We start from the raw sequence: 17,946 nt of genomic DNA, 5'->3' as shown, positions 1-17,946 counted from the left end.
CAGAGAGGAAGGTTAATCTGCTCCATACTCTTGTCAAATCCTGAAAAGGTTATTCGGTAGGACTCCCATTAACTTTTAGCTTGATGCACTCCTGATGAAAAAGTCTCCATCATCATCACTATCACTTTCATCATCATCATTATCAAATGACCTTCTAGTTATTCTTCCATTATAGTGTGATGAAATAGAGGGCATATCTACATTTTCACTTTGACCTATGACAGAGAAGGTGATAGTTTCCTGAGTGGAAGAATGGATGGCATCTTTTTCCTCCCATGCTCAGCCTGTTGCAAATGCCTCCCATGCCAGTGTTTCCCAGCTCAAATTCAAAACAGATGCTTTCTGGCAAATTGTATAATGAACATTATTTAGCTACTTCAGATATTGCAAATGGTTCCTTAGGAAGCTAACTCAGTGTCAGGATTCCAAATATCATCCAGAATTAAATCAGAGTTCAAGACATAACTTTCATCAAAATTCCAATTTAATAAGACAGACATGTTGGCACATCTGTGGAAACCCAAATCTGAAGGCTTCCTGGGTTTCCACTTAGTTGAAAGTTCTTGAACTTGTCCCCACACCCACAAGTCCATCACATGGTCCAATCTTCCTCTACCACGTTTGCATTTCCACCCATCTAGTTCCAGTCAGATGTAGAGGTGCAGAGACAAAGAATGACCTTGATTTCTAGAAAGGAATTTTTTTATTTTGAAAACAAACACATTCTATTCCCACGCCCTCCCAATTCCCCACTAATGAAACAGCATAGTAAAGAAAGAGAGAGAGTGTGTGGCAGGCCAAAGATCCTAAACGGAATATGATTGCAGGCCTGACAGTTTAATAAGAGAACCAACCACAGACGCTGCAGTACAAAGTGAGAGGAAGGTTAATCAGCTTCCAGGCTGTCAGTCTTGGTCAATGTTCCCCCCTCTAGGATCAAATATTATAATTCTCCAAGAGCCAAAGAGCCCCTAATTCAAAGCCACTCCATATTGCCATATTGGTTCAGCTTTAGACTAATGCTCCCCCTCCATAATACCTGAATAGCCTCCAGGAACAGGGAAAAGGCAAAACAAAGCATTGCTTAATTCCTCAAGGGCAGAGATGTACAGCTGAGTATCATCAACCTACTGATGATATCTGATTCCATGGTGAAATGGGACCTCCCACAATACTTTCATGTAGGTGTTAAACAATAGCAGAGAAAGAAATGAAAACCAAGAATCACACCATTCCCTCCTGATCAGAGGAAGAAATGAACCAGCCCAACAAAGTGCCCTCCACTTCCAATCCCTGCAGCCATTCCAGAGGATGGGATAATCAATAGTATCAAAAGTCACTGGGAAATCAAGTAGAGTGAGATTGAATGCCCTACCCTCCCATCTCATTTCCATCATATCACTGCCATTAGGATTTTTCCTCACTTCATCATCTTCTGGTCCGATTCCCAAGTGGCATCAATAGATCCCTGTAATCTCCCACTACTAGAGATATCTTTGTGTGAAACAAGGAGAAAACAAACCAGCCTTTTGGGAGTCCTCCAGGATTGGGTGGCCTATAAATTTAACAAATGAAATCAATGAATGAAAAGAAAAGTGTGGTTTGTCTATCTGGTTAGGTTGCATCCCTTCCACTTTCTCTTCTGCAAAGTGAGAAGCAGGATCTGGGGAGGAGAAGGAAGAAGGCGTGGTTGGCTAACACTCTGAAAGACACATGACATCGATGGCTGCAATGCCAGGAAAAAATGGGCGTCTCTAATTGTGACCTCGATTTGCATGTCCTGGTTGCTTTCAACATCTAATTGCTAGATTGTCAGTAGAAGCATGAAAGAAGGGCAAGAATTTCCAAGAATTGTTGCAGCATTTGTCACGAGTATCACAAAATTTGCATAGGAGATATTCACCATTAAGGAGAATCTTAGGCCAATAAACTGAGTGAATTAAGGAATGAGGTTGGAAGACTTCTACCTATTTGTGTCCATTTTATTTTAGGTAATATGTCCGGTTCATGTGGAACTTGCAGTGCCCCATGTTTAAAGCCCTTTATTTCATGTGTTAAGGAGAAATTTAACCTTTCCCCTCATATAGAAATATGAATTACAGTTTGAAATGCATTGCAGCAGATTCTGAGTTGTTTGCTCAACCCTTGTGAGTAATTTGAGCAGGACAGATGTGATGTCATGCATTAGTTGAAACAAGATCAGGGTGTTAACCTTCATTAGGCATTGGGTTTAAGCGAAACTGCAGAGACAGGAGATTTTGGACAGCCGGATGTAGTGATAGATGATCTCTTATAGTAGTCATGAGGGCAATCACCAGATCATTGATGGACACATCAGGTAACACCCTCTGATATATATAAAATCTTATGTCAGATCCAGAGAGGATCAAACAGAAGGAATCTCCAGCCCAAGAAGGAACATCTCCACAGGTATTGTCACCTGATTTATTGGGTTAGACTATCTCCTCCTACGACCTGCTCCTAGTTGCATAGAGACGAGGACTTTTTCTTTTCTGTCTAAGAGTCATTGATCTTTTGGTACATTGGGACTAGATGATAACAGCTAGATCTCCTTTTAAGAAAATTACTTTGGAGAAGCCCTGGTATTTACTGGTTTAACTATATTTAGCTCACTTTTCTATTTAGCAATTTTTAAAAACATCTGTACAGCTTGTTTATATTTGTTCTGATTCCATTTTCCTTTCTTAAATTTGAATATTTTTTTAAAAAAATTAAAGCAGGGATGCAACTTATTAAAACCATGAATGAAGGTGAATGTACATGTCCCAAGATAATGTTGCAGCACCCAATCTGGGTTGGTCAATGGGACTAGAGGTTTTCCGAGTCACGCTTCGAAGACAAAAATTCTGGTCTTGGTGACCAACCCAGATTGGATCCTTATTAAAATCATGCCCGGTAAGTTTGAAGAAAAAGAGTTTTTTACAGATATTTGCTGTAAGTATACTATAAAGAAAAATAATGAGCAATAATTAATAATCCTAATTCTGATGGTGGCGATGATTTAATTTGTTTTGGGTTTTGTCCATTCAGAAGAGGGAAAATTGTAGCCCTAGATTTGGAATTTGGAATTTTGAGGGGAAAGTAAGTCTTTTTCAGCAGGTTTGGAATACTAGGATGCTTTACAGTTTTCTAAATTTCTATGTCTCCATCCTGTTCACTGATATCTACCTTCTGTTCCAGTGGTGGGTTTCAAAATTTTTTAGAACCTCTTCTGTAGGTGTGGCCTACTTTGTGGGAGTGGCTTGTCAACCATGTGACCTGGTGGGAGTGGCTTGCCAGCCATGTGACTGGGTGGGCGTTGCCAACTTGTAAAATGTGATGAAACTCACTTAACAATGCTCTTGCTAAGCAACCAAAATGTTGGCTCAGAAACTCTGGAATATGAAGCACACAAGTCTTAAAGCTGTCAAGTTACAAGACCCTTGCACCCCTAACCCTTTAGACCCCCCCCCCTGGGCATTCAAACTTGACAGCTTTAAGAATTGTGGATTTTGACTCCCAGAATTCCTCCTCTGGCTCTTCATCTTGATGATGTGCGGATGGGCGGGGGGAGGGAGATGGAAACGGTTCTAAACGGCACTGTAGATTTGTGGAACCTCTTCTATAGAAGAGGTTAGAACTGGCAGGAACCCACCCCTGTTCTGTTCCCTAATCAATGGAATGACTGTCATGCGTGCATGTGCGCGGGTGTGTGTTTTGCGCATTGCATTATGGGTGCGGTACGACCCCCCTGTTTTTGGCATGCGAGCCAAAAAAGGTTTGCCATAGCTTTTATAGCTTATGTGAGTTTCCCCTGTATCTATGGCTGGTCTTCCATATTGTCTTTTCCTCAGGTCTTCAGGGATGAGGATGGGTTCTCATTTTTAAAAGTCCTCTCATACAAAACTGTTTCTTTGGTTTATTTTATTTTATTTTGTTTGCCATTTGTGGGTACTTTATTTGCTCTTTTACATTGTATTTGAGAAAATCAATCAACCAACATTGTTTGATATCCTTCATCTTTTGTTTGCAAGGAATTTTAACTTAAAATATTCCCTTCTTCTGAAGAACGTAGAGAAACCTGAAAAAGTAGAAAGGTTGGGGCCATGGCAAGTAAGCCTCATAAGAAGACTTGGGATGAAGAAATGGCACGTTTATTTCCTATTGCTGGAGGAGGTGAGAAAAATGTAGTTCTGTTCATTTGCTGCTTTGGAAACATTGCCCTTTCATGCATATATCCCTAATTATTTGACCATTGTAAAATGAGCTTCTTTTGTTCAATCCTACACAAATACAATCTTCAGGTTTTTTTACAGTAAAAAAATTATTAGTACAGTACTTCCAGTGTTCAGTTGCAGGAAATACGCCCCAGTACGGGCGTACCTGAGCCAGCCCAGAGCACCAAATACTGTTCCAGTACGGTGCTCCGGAGGGCCCATCCGCCCGAGCTTCCTACCTGTGTTTTAAAGCTGCCGTGCTGCGCGACACACCCCAAACCTAACCCTAACCCTAACCCTAACCCTAACCCTAACCCCAACCCCAACCCCAACCCTAACCTTAACCCTAACCCATATTGATTGGAACGGGAGTCTACTGCTATTTGAAACCCACCACTGAGTGCTACCCTCTGGAGGAAGCTTGAACAAATGCAATATATTGTGTACATATGTATACAGAAAATGTTCACTTTATTCATTACTTCAGTTTGTAAGTATAGCAAGTACAGATAGCCCTCGACTTACGACAGTTCATTTAGTGACTCTTCAAAGTTACAACAGCACTGAATAAAGTGACTTATGAACATATTTTCCACACAACCACTAAAGCATCCCTAAGACACGTGATAAAAATTGGGATACTCTGGCCATTGCGTCATACTTTATTGTGGTTGCAATGTCCTGGGGTCATGTGATCCTCTTTTGGGACCTATGGACAAGCAAAGTTCATGGGGAATCTAGATTCACTTAACAACCATGTTAGTAACTTAACAAATGCAATGATTTATTTAAGAACGGTGGCAAGGAAAGTAATAAAATAGGGCAAACTCACTTAACAAATGCTTTATTTAATAATATAAATTTTAGGCTCAATTGTGCTCGTAACTTGAGGACTACATGTAAGATGGTCCATGGATTATTTCATTCATGTACTGTGGTCATATTTGGGTTCTAATCTCCTCCCTCCACCCTCTCTCATTCACCCACACCCACACCCACATCTTTATTTTTTTTAAAAATTCCTGTACAGCAATTATATTTTTTAAAGCTTCCATTGATGATGATGTTCTTAAAAGTCCAATTATGGCACACATTTTTAAAGTCCTCTCTAAAAAAGAAAGACCTTTCTTATTTCAAAACTGAATTGCAAAGTTATGTTGGTTTATGATTTACAGTACAGATTACATTGGCTGATTGATTGACTGAATATCAGCAAGGTGAAGATAAAATGGGAATGAGGGAAGGAGAGAGAAAGAAAGGGGGGAGGACAATGTGGAAGAAGAAACATAGAAAAAAGGATGAAGATAGAACAGGTTCAACTGATGGTGACTGTAGACTATGCAATAACTACAGACAGTCCTATGATTGCTTGCTAACCATATTTTAGAGTCTGTTTCTATTCTATAGCTAGTACTATCCAGATCTCTTCCAATCATAACTCTCCACACTGTCTCTTCCTAAGTCACTTGATATTTTCTCAGTTGCTTTCATGTTTTCATTCCATAAGGCTATTTCCAAGGATTCTCACCTGCCTCTTGGTATGATATCCACCAAGACCAAACAGCTTTTGATAGACTTGTGCAAATCATTTGAAAAAGGCGGAAATCATTTGTAATTCATTTTTCAGTGAGATATACATAATTCTAACTTTCTCTGATTGTTCTTTAGAATGTTTCCTTTGTTTGTACATATAGCATGTGTAATGCATATCTATATTCTTTCCACAGAGGGTCATAAATTGCCTGAACCCCACTTGTTTAAATTTTGGGATCTTAATCACAAATACTTCTTTTTGGTGGAGAACAAGTTAGTGGCAGATGTGAAAACTCCTGGTTCACCAGGTATAAACTAAGCTTCTTATCTTGTGCTTGAAAATTGCAGTCTTCCCTTGGCCAAAATTATTGATGGGATGCCTTGAATGGTGAAAAATTAAAATGAATGAATGAATGAATTAAAAAAAAATGAATTAAAAAATGAATTAAATGAAAAGCTGATGGCAGATATTATCAGGACCAGTGGTGGGTTGCAGGCAGTGCGCCCCGGTACGGGTGTACCGATGCCTGCCGGGAACACTGGGTACCGTTCTGGTATGGTGCTCCGGAAGGTCCACCCGCCCGCCCGCAATTATATTTATATAAATATAAATCAAGCTTTTATTAACTCCTTGATCTTGTTTATTGTTTTTTATTCTTCTCCAGAGCAGTTAATGGCCATGCTTCCAAATAAAGCTCTAGATTCAGCACAATATCCCATGTTTATGGGCCCTGAAAAGAAGAAGAGCTGCCTGTCTTGCGTGAAGTCTGGGACTGGCCAATATCAGATAGAGTTGAAAGTGAGTGCTTGACTTGCATTACAAATATATTTTTCTTTCTCTGGGGAAATGGTCCTTTTTTATTTGTCCCTTTATTCTCAGCGATATACTCTGAACTATCATTGTATATTAGGAAGACTTCTAGAAGCTTTAATTGATGGAGTGCAATAACAAACCTAAGATGGGGCCATAATTTACCTGGTAATGATCCCCTTCCATTGGCTCACTTACTGATTGATTATATTTTATATATTTCCTGGTATGTGGTTTCTTTTGACAAGATTGGTGGAACAGTTTCTCATTTTTGAGAAAGATATGAGAATTATATTTTTGAGAATGTAACTTTGGGGGGTCCTTGGTGTTCTCTGAGCTTGTTTGTTCTCTAGTAGACATTTCATTACCCTAGATTAGCACTGATGAAGTGACCTAGTTTGGGCAATGAAACATCTGCAAGAAAACAAGCAAGCTCACAGAGCACCAAGAATCTCTTTCTGGACACTTAGACATTCAATAAAGTTTAATGGTTGACTTGTGTTAATTTATAAATAAAAATGGAAAACATGAATTCCATGTCGATAGACTGTAAAAATCTTCTCGGGGCTGCTAACGATCCTTTATGCAACCTGCAAACAGGTTGACCTGTTCTTACATAACTTCTTTTTCCCTTTTTTTTTCCTAGGAGAAAGATATTAAGGAACTTGATAAAGATCCCCCAAATGCCAAAGCTTTCACTTTTTATAGTAAGCAGGAAGGCAACGGTGATAAATGCACTTTTGAATCTGCAGAGTTCCCAGGTTGGTTCATCAGCACTTCTTCAGAAGCCAAAAAGCCTATTGGCTTGAGTCAAAAAGGAGGAACTCAGAACATCCTGTTTTACTTTGAAAAAAAATCATGAGTCAGAAACACTGTTCTGCATCTATGTGTCTAATAGACCTTGTGCATACAAATTGTAATGGAGCTAGAATGTATGATTAGGCCAATGAGTAGATTTAGATAGTATCCTTCAAAAAACTTTGGAAGAATTGTCTCATATTTGGGGGAAGGTGCAATACATCTTATGGATAAAATGGACTTGGTTGCATGGTCTTTATTTGTATAGAACAATATGCTTTCGAACAGTACATTTGTTTGCCCAGGGGAATTAAGTTGGTTGGCTGAGAGTAAGAAGACTGATCTTTTGGTAACGAGATAGCAATAGCAGATTTATGTACCACTTCATAGTGCTTTACAGCCCTCTCTAAGCTCACCTCAGCAGGATGGAAGGCTGAGTCAACCTTTAGCCTGTCAGGATCAAACTCCTGGCTGCAGGCAAAGTTATAGTACTTTACGATGTTATTGTGGGGGTATCCAAACTTGGAAACTTTAAAACCTGTGGACTTCAACTCCAGAATTCCTCAGCCAGTCAGCCAAACAAGTCTTAAAGTTGCCAAGATTGGGCAGACCTGTACGATTCCCTGTTGTTATTCGAATCAGTTTTCTCCACTACCATCTGGTTCATTGTTTAAGAAGAGCAACTCATTTTCTCCAGGGAATGGAAGATTTTGCAGATGATCCAGTCTTTCCCAATGGGAAAGGGTGCTTAATTAATTGTATAATGAGCATTTTTAGCTACTTCAGATGTTGCAAATGGATCCTTAGGAAACTAACTCAGTTTAATAAGAGAACCAACCACAGATGCTGCAGTAAAAAATGAGAGGAAGGTTAATCTGCTCCATACTCTTGTCAAATCCTGAAAAGGTTATTCAGTAGGACTTCCATTAACTTTTGGCTTGATGCACTCCTGATGAAAAAGTCTCCATCGTTCTCACTATCACTTTCATCATCATTGTTATCAAATTACCTTCTAGTTATTCTTCCATTATAGTGTGAGGGCATATCTACACTTTGACTTTGATCTATGACAGAGAGGGTGATAGTTTCGTGTTCTGACCCCCTCCTCCTTCCAATAACGAAAGCCGACAAGCTTAACTAGAATGTACTTTTAAAAGCAAGAATCCAAAATCTCCGTGGCTGAAAGCCAAGCAAACAAACAGATAAGGACTTTGGCAGCAAGTCAGACAAACCTTGGCAGCAATCCAGCCTGCCAAATTAGTTACATTCTCTTTAGTCAATGCGTTGACTTCTGCAAGCGGGGAGTGTCACAAGCAGTCTTTTTTATAGTCTGGAGAGGAGCTAATGACCACCAGCTGAGCGCAATTACCTCCTGTAATTGCGTAATTGTTCCTGATGCTTATTAGCTCTTCAATGGCGTGCATCCAGGAACAACTCACTGCTGGCTTCTGCATCACTGTCCCTTGTCTCCTCCCCACTGGTCCAAGGCTCAGGCGCCACCTGGTGGCCAACCAGTCTCTCTGTGCTTTGCTCGGAGTCGGAACCCTGTCCAGGGTCCTCCACATCCTCCATAGCCAACTCATAGGGCCCCTTGCTGTCAGAGTCTGGTGGCAGCTCCAACTGGGCCACAACAGTTTCCTGAGTGCAAGAATGGATGGCATCTTTTTCCTCCCATGCCCAGCCCATTGCAAATGCCTCCCATGCCAGTGTTTCCCAGCTCAAATTCAAAACAGATGCTTTCTGGCCTGAACTGCCTTGGTCTTTATGGGCAGATGGTCTCCAGGCTTTTGCTCTTGCCTGGCAGCAGCCACAATCTCTGATTGATAGCAAGGTCCACACAGACTCTCTCTATATTGGAGAGTTCCTGTCCTGTGCAGCCATTTCATCCTGGGCTGCCAGGCTGCTACGGTCTCTGCTGGGTGGCAGCTGCTATTTTTTGCTACAGCAATTTTGCAGTTGATCCACTTACGGCCTGTTAAATCAATGACACTTTCTGATGATGTATCCCTTTCTGTTTCTGTTCAAGATGGGTAAAGCATGCTCCCTATTGTTTCCTAGCTTAACCAGAGCCCTGTAAAGATTTCTTCCCCTTGTCTCATCCTGAGACAACCTTGAGCTTGTCAGGATCAAACTCCTGGCTTGGGACAGAGTTACAGTACTAGTTACAGTACAGTAACATGTTATTCCAGGAGTGCCCAAACTTGGCAACTTTAACATTGTGGATGTCAGCTCCCAAAATTCCTCAGCTAATCAGGCTGACAAGTCTTAAAGTTTTCAAGGTTGGGCACATCTGTGTTATTTCATACTGTTATTCAAATCAGTTTTCTCCACTACCATCTGGTTCATTGTTTAAGAAGAACAACTCATTTTCTCCAGGGAATGGAAGATTTTGCAGAGGATCCAGACTTTCACAATGCGAAAGGATACTTTAAAAATTGTATAATGAGCACTATTTAGCTACTTCAGATATTGCAAATGGATCCTTAGGAAGCTAACTCAGTGTCAGAGTTCCAAATATCACCCAGAATTAAATCAGAGTTCAAGACATAACTTTAATCAAGGTTCCAATTTAATAAGACAGACATGTTGGCACATCTGTGGAAACCCAAATCTGAAGGCTTCCTGGGTTTCCACCTAGTTGAAAGTTCATGAACTTGTCCCCACACCCACAAGTCCATCACATGGTCCAATCGTCCTCTGCCATGTTGGCATTTCCACCCATCTAGTTCCAGTCAGATGTAGAGGTGCAGAGACAAAGAATGACCTTGATTTCTAGAAAGGATTTTTTTATTTTGAAAACAAACACATTCTATTCCCACCCCCTCCCAATTCCCCACTAATGAAACAGCATAGTAAAGAAAGAGAGAGAGTGTGTGGCAGGCCAAAGATCCTAAAAGGAATATGATTGCAGGCCTGAGAGTTTAATAAGAGAACCAACCACAGACGCTGCAGTACAAAGTGAGAGGAAGGTTAATCAGCTTCCAGGCTGTCAGTCTTGGTCAATGTACCCCCCTCTAGGATCAAATATTATAATTCTCCAAGAGCCAAAGAGCCCCTAATTCAGAGCCACTCCATATTGCCATATTGGTTCAGCTTTAGACTAATGCTCCCCCTCCATAATACCTGAATAGCCTCCAGGAACAGGGAAAAGGCAAAACAAAGCATTGCTTAATTCATCAAGGGCAGAGATGTACAGCTGAGTATCATCAACCTACTGATGATATCTGATTCCATGGTGAAATGGGACCTCCCACAATACTTTCATGTAGGTGTTAAACAATAGCAGAGAAAGAAGTGAAAACCAAGGATTACACCGCTCCCTCCTGGTCAGAGGAAGAAATGAACCAGCCCAACAAAGTGCCCTCCACTTCCAATCCCTGCAGCCATTCCAGAGGATGGGATAATCAATAGTATCAAAAGTCACTGGGAAATCAAGTAGAGTGAGATTGAATGCCCTACCCTCCCATCTCATTTCCATTATATCACTGCCATTAGGATTTTTCCTCACTTCATCATCTTCTGGTCTGATTCCCAAGTGGCATCAATACATCCTTGTAACCTCCCACTACTAGAGATGTGTTTGTGTGAAACAAGGAGAAAACAAACCAGCCTTTGGAGGAAAGAAAGGTGTTGTTTGTCTATCTGGTTAGATTGCATCCCTTCCACTTTCTCTTCTGCAAAGTGAGAAGCAGGATCTGGGGAGGAGAAGGAAGAGAGTGTGGTTGGCTAACACTCTGAAAGACACATGACATCGATGGCTGCAATGCCAGGAAAAAATGGGAGTCTCCAATTGTGACCTCAATTTCCATGTCCTGGTTGCTTTCAACATCTAATTGTTAGATTGTCAGTGGAAGCATGAAAGGACGGCAAGATTTTCCCACAGTAGGTGCAGCATTTCTCATGAGTATTACAAAATTTGCATAGGAGATATTCATCATTAAGGAGAATCTCAGTCCAATAAACTCAGTCAATTAAGGAATGGGGTTGGAAGACTTCTACCTATTTGTGTCCATTTCATTTTAGGTAATATCATGTCCGGTTCATGTGGAACTTGCAGTGCCCCATGTTTAAAGCCCTTTATTTCATGTGTTAAGGAGAAATTTAACCTTTCCCCTCAAATCACTCCTAAATATGGAAATATGAATTACAGTTTGAAATGCAGTGCAGCAGACCCTGAGTTGTTTGCTCAAGTTTTGTGAGTAATTTGAGCAGGACAGATGTCATGCATTAGTTGAAACAAGATCAGGGTGTTAACCTTGATTAGGCATTGGGGTTAAGCAAAACTGCAGAGGCAGGAGATTTTGGACAGCTGGATGTAGTGATAGATGATCTCTTACAGTAGTCATGAGGGCAATCCCCAAATCATTGATGGACACATCAGGCAACACCCTCTCTGATAGATATAAAATCTTATGTCAGATCCAGAGAGGATCAAACAGAAGGAATCTCCAGCCCAAGAAGGAACATCTCCACAGGTATTGTCACCTGATTTATTGGGTTAGATTATCTCCTCCTAGGACCTGCTCCTAGTTGCATAGAGACAAGGACTTTTTATTTTCTGTCTAAGAATCATTAATCTTTTGATACATTGGGACTAGATGATAACAGCTATATCTCCTTTAAGAAAATTACTTTGGAGAAACCCTGGTATTTACTGGTTTAATTATATTTAGCTCACTTTTCTATTTAGCAGTTTTTGAAAACATCTGTACAGCTTGTTTATATTTGTCCTGATTCCATTTTCCTTTCTTAAATTTGAATAGTCATTTTTTTAAAATTAAAGCAGGGATGCAACTTATTAAAACCATGAATGAAGGTGAATGTACTGTACAGGTCCCAAGATAATGTTGCAGCACCCAATCTGGGTTGGTCAATGGGACTAGCGGTTTTCCGAGTCACGCTTGGAAGACAAAAACGCTGGTCTTGCTGATCAACCCAGATTGGATCCTTATTAAAACCATGCCCAGTAAGTTTGAAGAAAAAGAGAATAACTTTAAAAAATGCAGCTCACAATAGATTTATAGTAAGTCAACACACACTGTCTTCTTGAAATCATAAGAAAATTTAAAAACTTTATGACCCCAAATAATAATCAAAGAGCTTGAGTTTTGAAATGCATTAGACTGGTGCTGAAATCTGAAGTCTCTTCCCACCAAGCAATATTCAAAGAATTTTGCATATTTCTATTCTGGAGTGGCAGGATTCAAAATGTCTTAATAAACCCTCATTCACTACTCTCAAAAAATTGCTGTAATGAATAAATCTAGCCTGGATGGTTTTTACAGATATTTGCTGTAAGTATACTATAAAGAAAAATAATGAGCAATAATTAATAATCCTAATTTTGATGGTGGCGGTTTGCGTTTTGTCCTTTCAGAAGGTGTTCAAACTTGACAGCTTTAAGACTTGTGGATTTCAACTTCCAGAATTCCTCCTCTCGCTCTTCATCTTGATGATGTGCGGACGGGCAGGGGGAGGGAGCTGGAACCGGGTCTAAACGGCACTGTAGATTTGTGGAACCTCTTTTATAGAAGAGGTTAGAACTGGCAGGAACCCACCCCTGTTCTGTTCCCTAATCAATGAAATGACTGTCATGCGTGCATGTGTGCGGGTGTGTGTTTTGCGCATTGCATTATGGGTGCAGCACGACCCCCCTGTTTTTGGTACGCGAGCCAAAAAAGGTTTGCCACAGCTTTTCTAACTTATGTGATTTTTCCCTGTATCTATGGCTGGTCTTCCATATGGTCTTTTCCTCAAGTCTTCAGGATGAGGATGGGTTCTCATTTTTAAAAGTCCTCTCATACAAAACTGTTTCTTTGGTTTTTTAATTTTATTTTGTTTGCCATTTGTGGGTACTTTATTTGCTCTTTTACATTGTATTTGAGAAAATCAATCAGCCAACATTGTTTGATATCCCTCATCTTTTGTTTGCAAGGAATTTTAACTTAAAATATTCCCTTCTTCTGAAGAACGTAGAGAAACCTGAAAAAGTAGAAAAGTTGGGGAGATGGCAAGTAAGCCTCATAAGAAGACTTGGAATGAAGAAATGGCAGATTTATTTCGTACTTCTGAAGCAGGTGAGAAAAATGTAGTTCTGTTCATTTGCTGCTTTGGAAACATTGCCCAGTCATGCATATATCCCTAATTATTTGACCATTGTAAAATGAGCTTCATTTGTTCAATCCCACACAAATACAATCTTCAGGTTTTTTACAGTAAAAAAAAATTACTACAGTACTTCCAGTGGTGGGTTGCAGGAAGTACGACCCGGTACGGCCGGACCTGAGTCAGCCCGGAGCACCAGATGCCGTTCCAGTATGGTGCTCCGGAGGGCCCACCTGCCCGAGCTTCCTACCTGTGTTTTAAAGCTGCCGTGCTGCGTGACACACCCCAACGCTAACCCTAACCCCAACCCTAACCTTTATACTTTATGGTGGTTGCAATGTCCTGGCGTCATGTGATCCTCTTTTGGGACCTTTGGACAAGCAAAGTTCATGAGGAATCTAGATTCACTTAACAACCATGTTACTAACTTAACAAATGCAATGATTTATTTAAGAATGGTGGCAAGGAAAGTAATAAAATGGGGCAAACTCACTTAACAAATGCTTTATTTAGTAACCTAAATTTTAGGCTCAATTGTCCTCGTAACTCGAGGACTACCTGTAAGATGGATTATTTCACTCATGTACTGTGGTCAAATTTGGGTTCTAATCTCCTCCCTCCACCCTCTCTCATTCACCCACACCCACATCTTTATTTTTTGAAAAAGTCCCTGTACAGCAATTAGATTTTTTAAAGCTTCCATTGATGATGTTCTTCTTAAAAGTCCAATTACAGCACACATTTTTAAAGTCCTCTTTAAAAAAGAAAGACCTTTCTTATTTCAAAACTGAATTGCAAAGTTACGTGGGTAACTTTGATTGACTGAATATCAGCAAGGTGAAGATAAAATGGGAATGAGGGAAGGAGAGAGAAAGAAAGTGGGGGGAAGACAATGTGGAAGAAGAAACATAGAAAAAAGGATGAAGATAGAACAGATTGCATTGTTGGTGACTATAGGCTATGCAATAACTACAAACAATCCTATGATTTCTTGCTAAACATATATTAGAGTCTGTTTCTATTCTATAGCTAGTACTATCCAGATCTCTTCCAATCATAACTCTCCACACTGTCTCTTTCTAAGTCACTTGATATTTTCTCAGTTGCTTTCATGTTTTCATTCCATAAGGCTATTTCCAAGGATTCTCACCTGCCTCTTGGTATGATATCCACCAAGACCAAACAGCTTTTGATAGACTTGTGCAAATCATTTGAAAAAGGCGGAAATCATTTGCAATTCATTTTTCAGTGAGATATACATAATTCTAACTTTCTCCGATTGTTCTTTAGAATGTTTCCTTTGTTTGCACATATAGTATGTGTAATGCATATCTATATTCTTTCCACAGCGGCTGCTGCATTGCCTGAACCTTATTTGTTTAAATTTTGGGATCTTGATAAAAAATACTTCGTTTTGTTGGAAGACAAGTTAGTGGCAGATGTGAAAACTTCTAATTCACCAGGTATAAACTAAGCTACTTATCTTGTGCTTGAAAATTGCAGTCTTCTCTTGGCCAAAATTATAGATGGGATGCCTTGAATGGTGAAAAGCTGATGGCGGATATTATCAGGACCAGTGGTGGGTTGCAGGCAGTGTACGGGTGTACCGATGCCTGCTGGAAGGACTGGGTACCGTTCTGGTACGGTGCTCCGGAGGGTACACCCTGCCCGCCACCCTCCTTACCTGTATTTGAGCTCTTCAGCGCTCCCCTTCACGCACATGGAGTGTACAGCGCCTGCGCGATGCTTTGCTGAGCAGCTGGAGCGTCGAGGAGGTGACGCAGAGGCGGTAAGGATGCATGCGTGCACTGCATGCATTCATGTGGTGGATGCCAGGCCCCTTTGCACTGTACCGGTTGCAACGGGATCCGGAACCCACCACTGATCAGGACTCACTAGGCTGATGGTCACGTTTAACATTGTTGTATTATTAAAGTTGGTTTTTAAAAAATGACTTACTGCATATTCCATTCACTAATCTTGGGTCCTTAACATTTTTGCCTTGAGCATCAATGTACCGACAGACATAACACCTTGCCTTCTGTGATGTTTTAGAGAAGAACAATTTAATTTAGAAACAATAACAAAATAAAGGGAAAATATTACATGCAGGATTCATAAGGTCCTCTGTTTTTCATATACAGGTAGTCCTTACAACCATTTGGTTAGTTCAAAATTACAACGGCATTGGAAAAAGGGACTTGCACCTGTGCTCACATTAGCAATCATTGCAGCATCCCCTCGGTCACCTGCCAAAAACAGTCATTTCGCAATTGACATACATTTATGACCATTGCAGCATCCCAGGCTCATGTGATCATCATTTGCCACTTTTCCAGCCAGCTTCCAACAAGAAAAATCAATAGGGGAACCCAGATTTGCTAAACAACTGTGTTATAAACACAAGCTTTTATTAACTCCTTGATCTTGTTTATTGTTTTTTACTCTTCTCCAGAGCAGTTAATGGCCGTCCTTCCAAATAAAGCTCTAGATTCAGCACAATATCCCATGTTTATGGGCCCTGAAAAGAAGAAGAGCTGCCTGTACTGCGTGAAGTCTGGGACTGGCCAATATCAGATAGAGTTGAAAGTGAGTGCTGGACTTGCATTACAAACATATTTTTCTTTCTCTGGGGAAATGGTCCTTTTTTATTTGTCCCTTTATTCTCAGCGATATATTCTGAACTGTCATTGTATATTAGGAAGACTTCTAGAAGCTTTAGATGATGGAATGCAATAACAAACCTAAGATGGGGCCATAATTTACCTGGCAATGATCCCCTTCCATTGGCTCACTTGTTATAGAACACTTACTGATTGATTATATTTTATATATTTCCTGGTATGTGGTTTCTTTTGACAAGATTGGTGAAAGGGCTTCTCATTTTTGAGAAATGTATGAGAATTACATTTTTGAGAATGTAACTTTGTGGGGGGTCCTTGGTGTTCTCTGAGCTTGTTTGTTCTCTAGTAGACATTTCATTACCCTAGATTAGCACTGATGAAGTGACCTAGTTTGGGCAATGAAACATCTGCAAGAAAACAAGCAAGCTCACAGAGCACCAAGGACCCCTCATGGATAGAATCTCTTTCTGGACACTTAGACATTCAATAAAGTTTAATGGTTGACTTGTGTTAATTTAGAAGAAAGAAAGGAAAACATGAATTCCATGTCGATAGACTGTAAAAATCTTCTCGGAGCTGCTAACGATCCTTTATGCAACCTGCAACCAGGTTGACCTGTTCTCACATAACTTCTTTTTCCCTTTTTTTTTCCTAGGAGAAAGATATTATGGAACTTGAGAAAGATCCCCAAAATGCCAAAGCTTTCACTTTTTATAGTAAGCAGGAAGGCAACGGTGATAAATGCACTTTTGAATCTGCAGAGTTCCCAGATTGGTTCATCAGCACTTCTTCAGAAGCAGGAAAGCCTATTGGACTGAGTCAAAAAGGAGGAACTCAGAATATCCTGTTTCACTTTGAAAAAAAATCATGAGTCAGAAACACTGTTCTGCATCTATGTGTCTAATAGACCTTGTGCATACAAATTGGAATGGAGCCAGAATGTATGATTAGGCCAATGAATAGATTTAGATAGTATCCTTCAAAAAACTTTGGAAGAATTGTCTCATATTCTGGGGAAGGTGAAATATATCTTATGGATAAAATGGACTTGCTTGCATGGTCTTTATTTCTATAGAACAATATGCTTTCAAACAGTAGATTTGTTTGAACAGTAGATTTTTTTGGTAACAAGATAGTAATAGCAGATTTATGTACCACTTCATAGTGCTTTACAGCCCTCTCTAACCTGTTTACACAGTCAACATATTTCCACCAAGAATCTGGTTCCTCATTTTATTGACCTCAGCAGGATGGAAGGCTGAGTCAACCTTTAGCCTGTCAGGATCAAACTCCTGGATGTGGGCAAAGTTATAGTACTTTACGATGTTATTGTGGGGGTATCCAAACTTGGCAACTTAAAACCTGTGGACTTCAACTCCAGAATTCCTCAGCCAGTCAGCCAGACAAATCTTAAAGTTGCCAAGATTGGGCAGACCTGTACGATTCCCTGTTGTTATTCGAATCAGTTTTCTCCACTACCATCTGGTTCATTGTTTAAGAAGAACAACTCATTTTATCCAGGGAGTGGAAGATTTTGCAGATCATCCAAACTTTCCCAATGGGAAAGAGTGCTTAATTAATTGTATAATGAGCATTATTTAGCTACTTCAGATGTTGCAAATGGATCCTTAGAAAGCTAACTCAGTTTAATAAGAGAACCAACCAGAGAGGAAGGTTAATCTGCTCCATACTCTTGTCAAATCCTGAAAAGGTTATTCGGTAGGACTCCCATTAACTTTTAGCTTGATGCACTCCTGATGAAAAAGTCTCCATCGTCATCACTATCACTTTCGTCATCATTATTATCATATGACCTTCTAGTTATTCTTCCATTATAGTGTGATGAAATAGAGGCCAT

The 17,946-nt window shown here is 40.1% G+C and overlaps 2 protein-coding genes across 6 annotated transcripts; both read left to right on the top strand.

Annotated features, from left to right (window-relative positions):
* Window positions 1–1,382: 1,382 nt before the first annotated feature.
* On the top strand, window positions 1,383–7,593 carry LOC116516414 (interleukin-36 alpha-like). 3 transcript variants are annotated; one of them, XM_032228871.1, is made up of 5 exons: window positions 1,383–2,430; window positions 4,069–4,176; window positions 5,945–6,058; window positions 6,416–6,549; window positions 7,208–7,593. In XM_032228871.1, the coding sequence occupies exons 2-5, from the start codon at window positions 4,107–4,109 to the stop codon at window positions 7,421–7,423; spliced, it is 534 nt and encodes a 177-aa protein (XP_032084762.1). In that variant the 5' UTR covers window positions 1,383–2,430; window positions 4,069–4,106; the 3' UTR covers window positions 7,424–7,593. The 3 variants fall into 3 exon arrangements, with proteins under 3 accessions (XP_032084762.1, XP_032084761.1, XP_032084760.1); XM_032228870.1 differs by having other exon boundaries at window positions 4,035–4,176; XM_032228869.1 differs by lacking the exon at window positions 1,383–2,430 and having other exon boundaries at window positions 3,728–4,176.
* On the top strand, window positions 7,237–17,135 carry LOC116516413 (interleukin-36 alpha-like). Of its 3 annotated transcripts, none has more exons than XM_032228867.1 (5): window positions 7,237–7,322; window positions 13,329–13,436; window positions 14,814–14,927; window positions 15,920–16,053; window positions 16,744–17,135. In XM_032228867.1, the coding sequence occupies exons 2-5, from the start codon at window positions 13,367–13,369 to the stop codon at window positions 16,957–16,959; spliced, it is 534 nt and encodes a 177-aa protein (XP_032084758.1). In that variant the 5' UTR covers window positions 7,237–7,322; window positions 13,329–13,366; the 3' UTR covers window positions 16,960–17,135. The 3 variants fall into 3 exon arrangements, with proteins under 3 accessions (XP_032084758.1, XP_032084757.1, XP_032084759.1); XM_032228866.1 differs by lacking the exon at window positions 7,237–7,322 and adding an exon at window positions 11,762–11,834; XM_032228868.1 differs by lacking the exon at window positions 7,237–7,322 and adding an exon at window positions 11,807–11,834 and having other exon boundaries at window positions 13,295–13,436.
* The last annotated feature ends 811 nt before the right edge of the window (window positions 17,136–17,946 follow it).

This window comes from Thamnophis elegans, chromosome 13 (genome assembly GCF_009769535.1).
Source record: "Thamnophis elegans isolate rThaEle1 chromosome 13, rThaEle1.pri, whole genome shotgun sequence".
NCBI classification, from domain to species: Eukaryota; Metazoa; Chordata; class Lepidosauria; order Squamata; family Colubridae; genus Thamnophis; species Thamnophis elegans.
Note: the sequence above shows the minus strand (reverse complement) of the source record. Positions and strands in the feature narration are given on the sequence as shown.

Excerpts from the sequence above, each read along its gene's own strand:
- LOC116516414 (XM_032228871.1), top strand. The coding sequence starts at position 4,107 with ATGGCAAGTAAGCCTCATAAGAAGACTTGGGATGAAGAAATGGCACGT. Across the intron at positions 4,177-5,944 it reads ATTTCCTATTGCTGGAGGAG|AGGGTCATAAATTGCCTGAA; the intron begins GTGAGAAAAATG and ends TTCTTTCCACAG. Across the intron at positions 6,059-6,415 it reads GAAAACTCCTGGTTCACCAG|AGCAGTTAATGGCCATGCTT; the intron begins GTATAAACTAAG and ends ATTCTTCTCCAG.
- LOC116516413 (XM_032228867.1), top strand. The coding sequence starts at position 13,367 with ATGGCAAGTAAGCCTCATAAGAAGACTTGGAATGAAGAAATGGCAGAT. Across the intron at positions 14,928-15,919 it reads GAAAACTTCTAATTCACCAG|AGCAGTTAATGGCCGTCCTT; the intron begins GTATAAACTAAG and ends ACTCTTCTCCAG. Across the intron at positions 16,054-16,743 it reads AATATCAGATAGAGTTGAAA|GAGAAAGATATTATGGAACT; the intron begins GTGAGTGCTGGA and ends TTTTTTTCCTAG.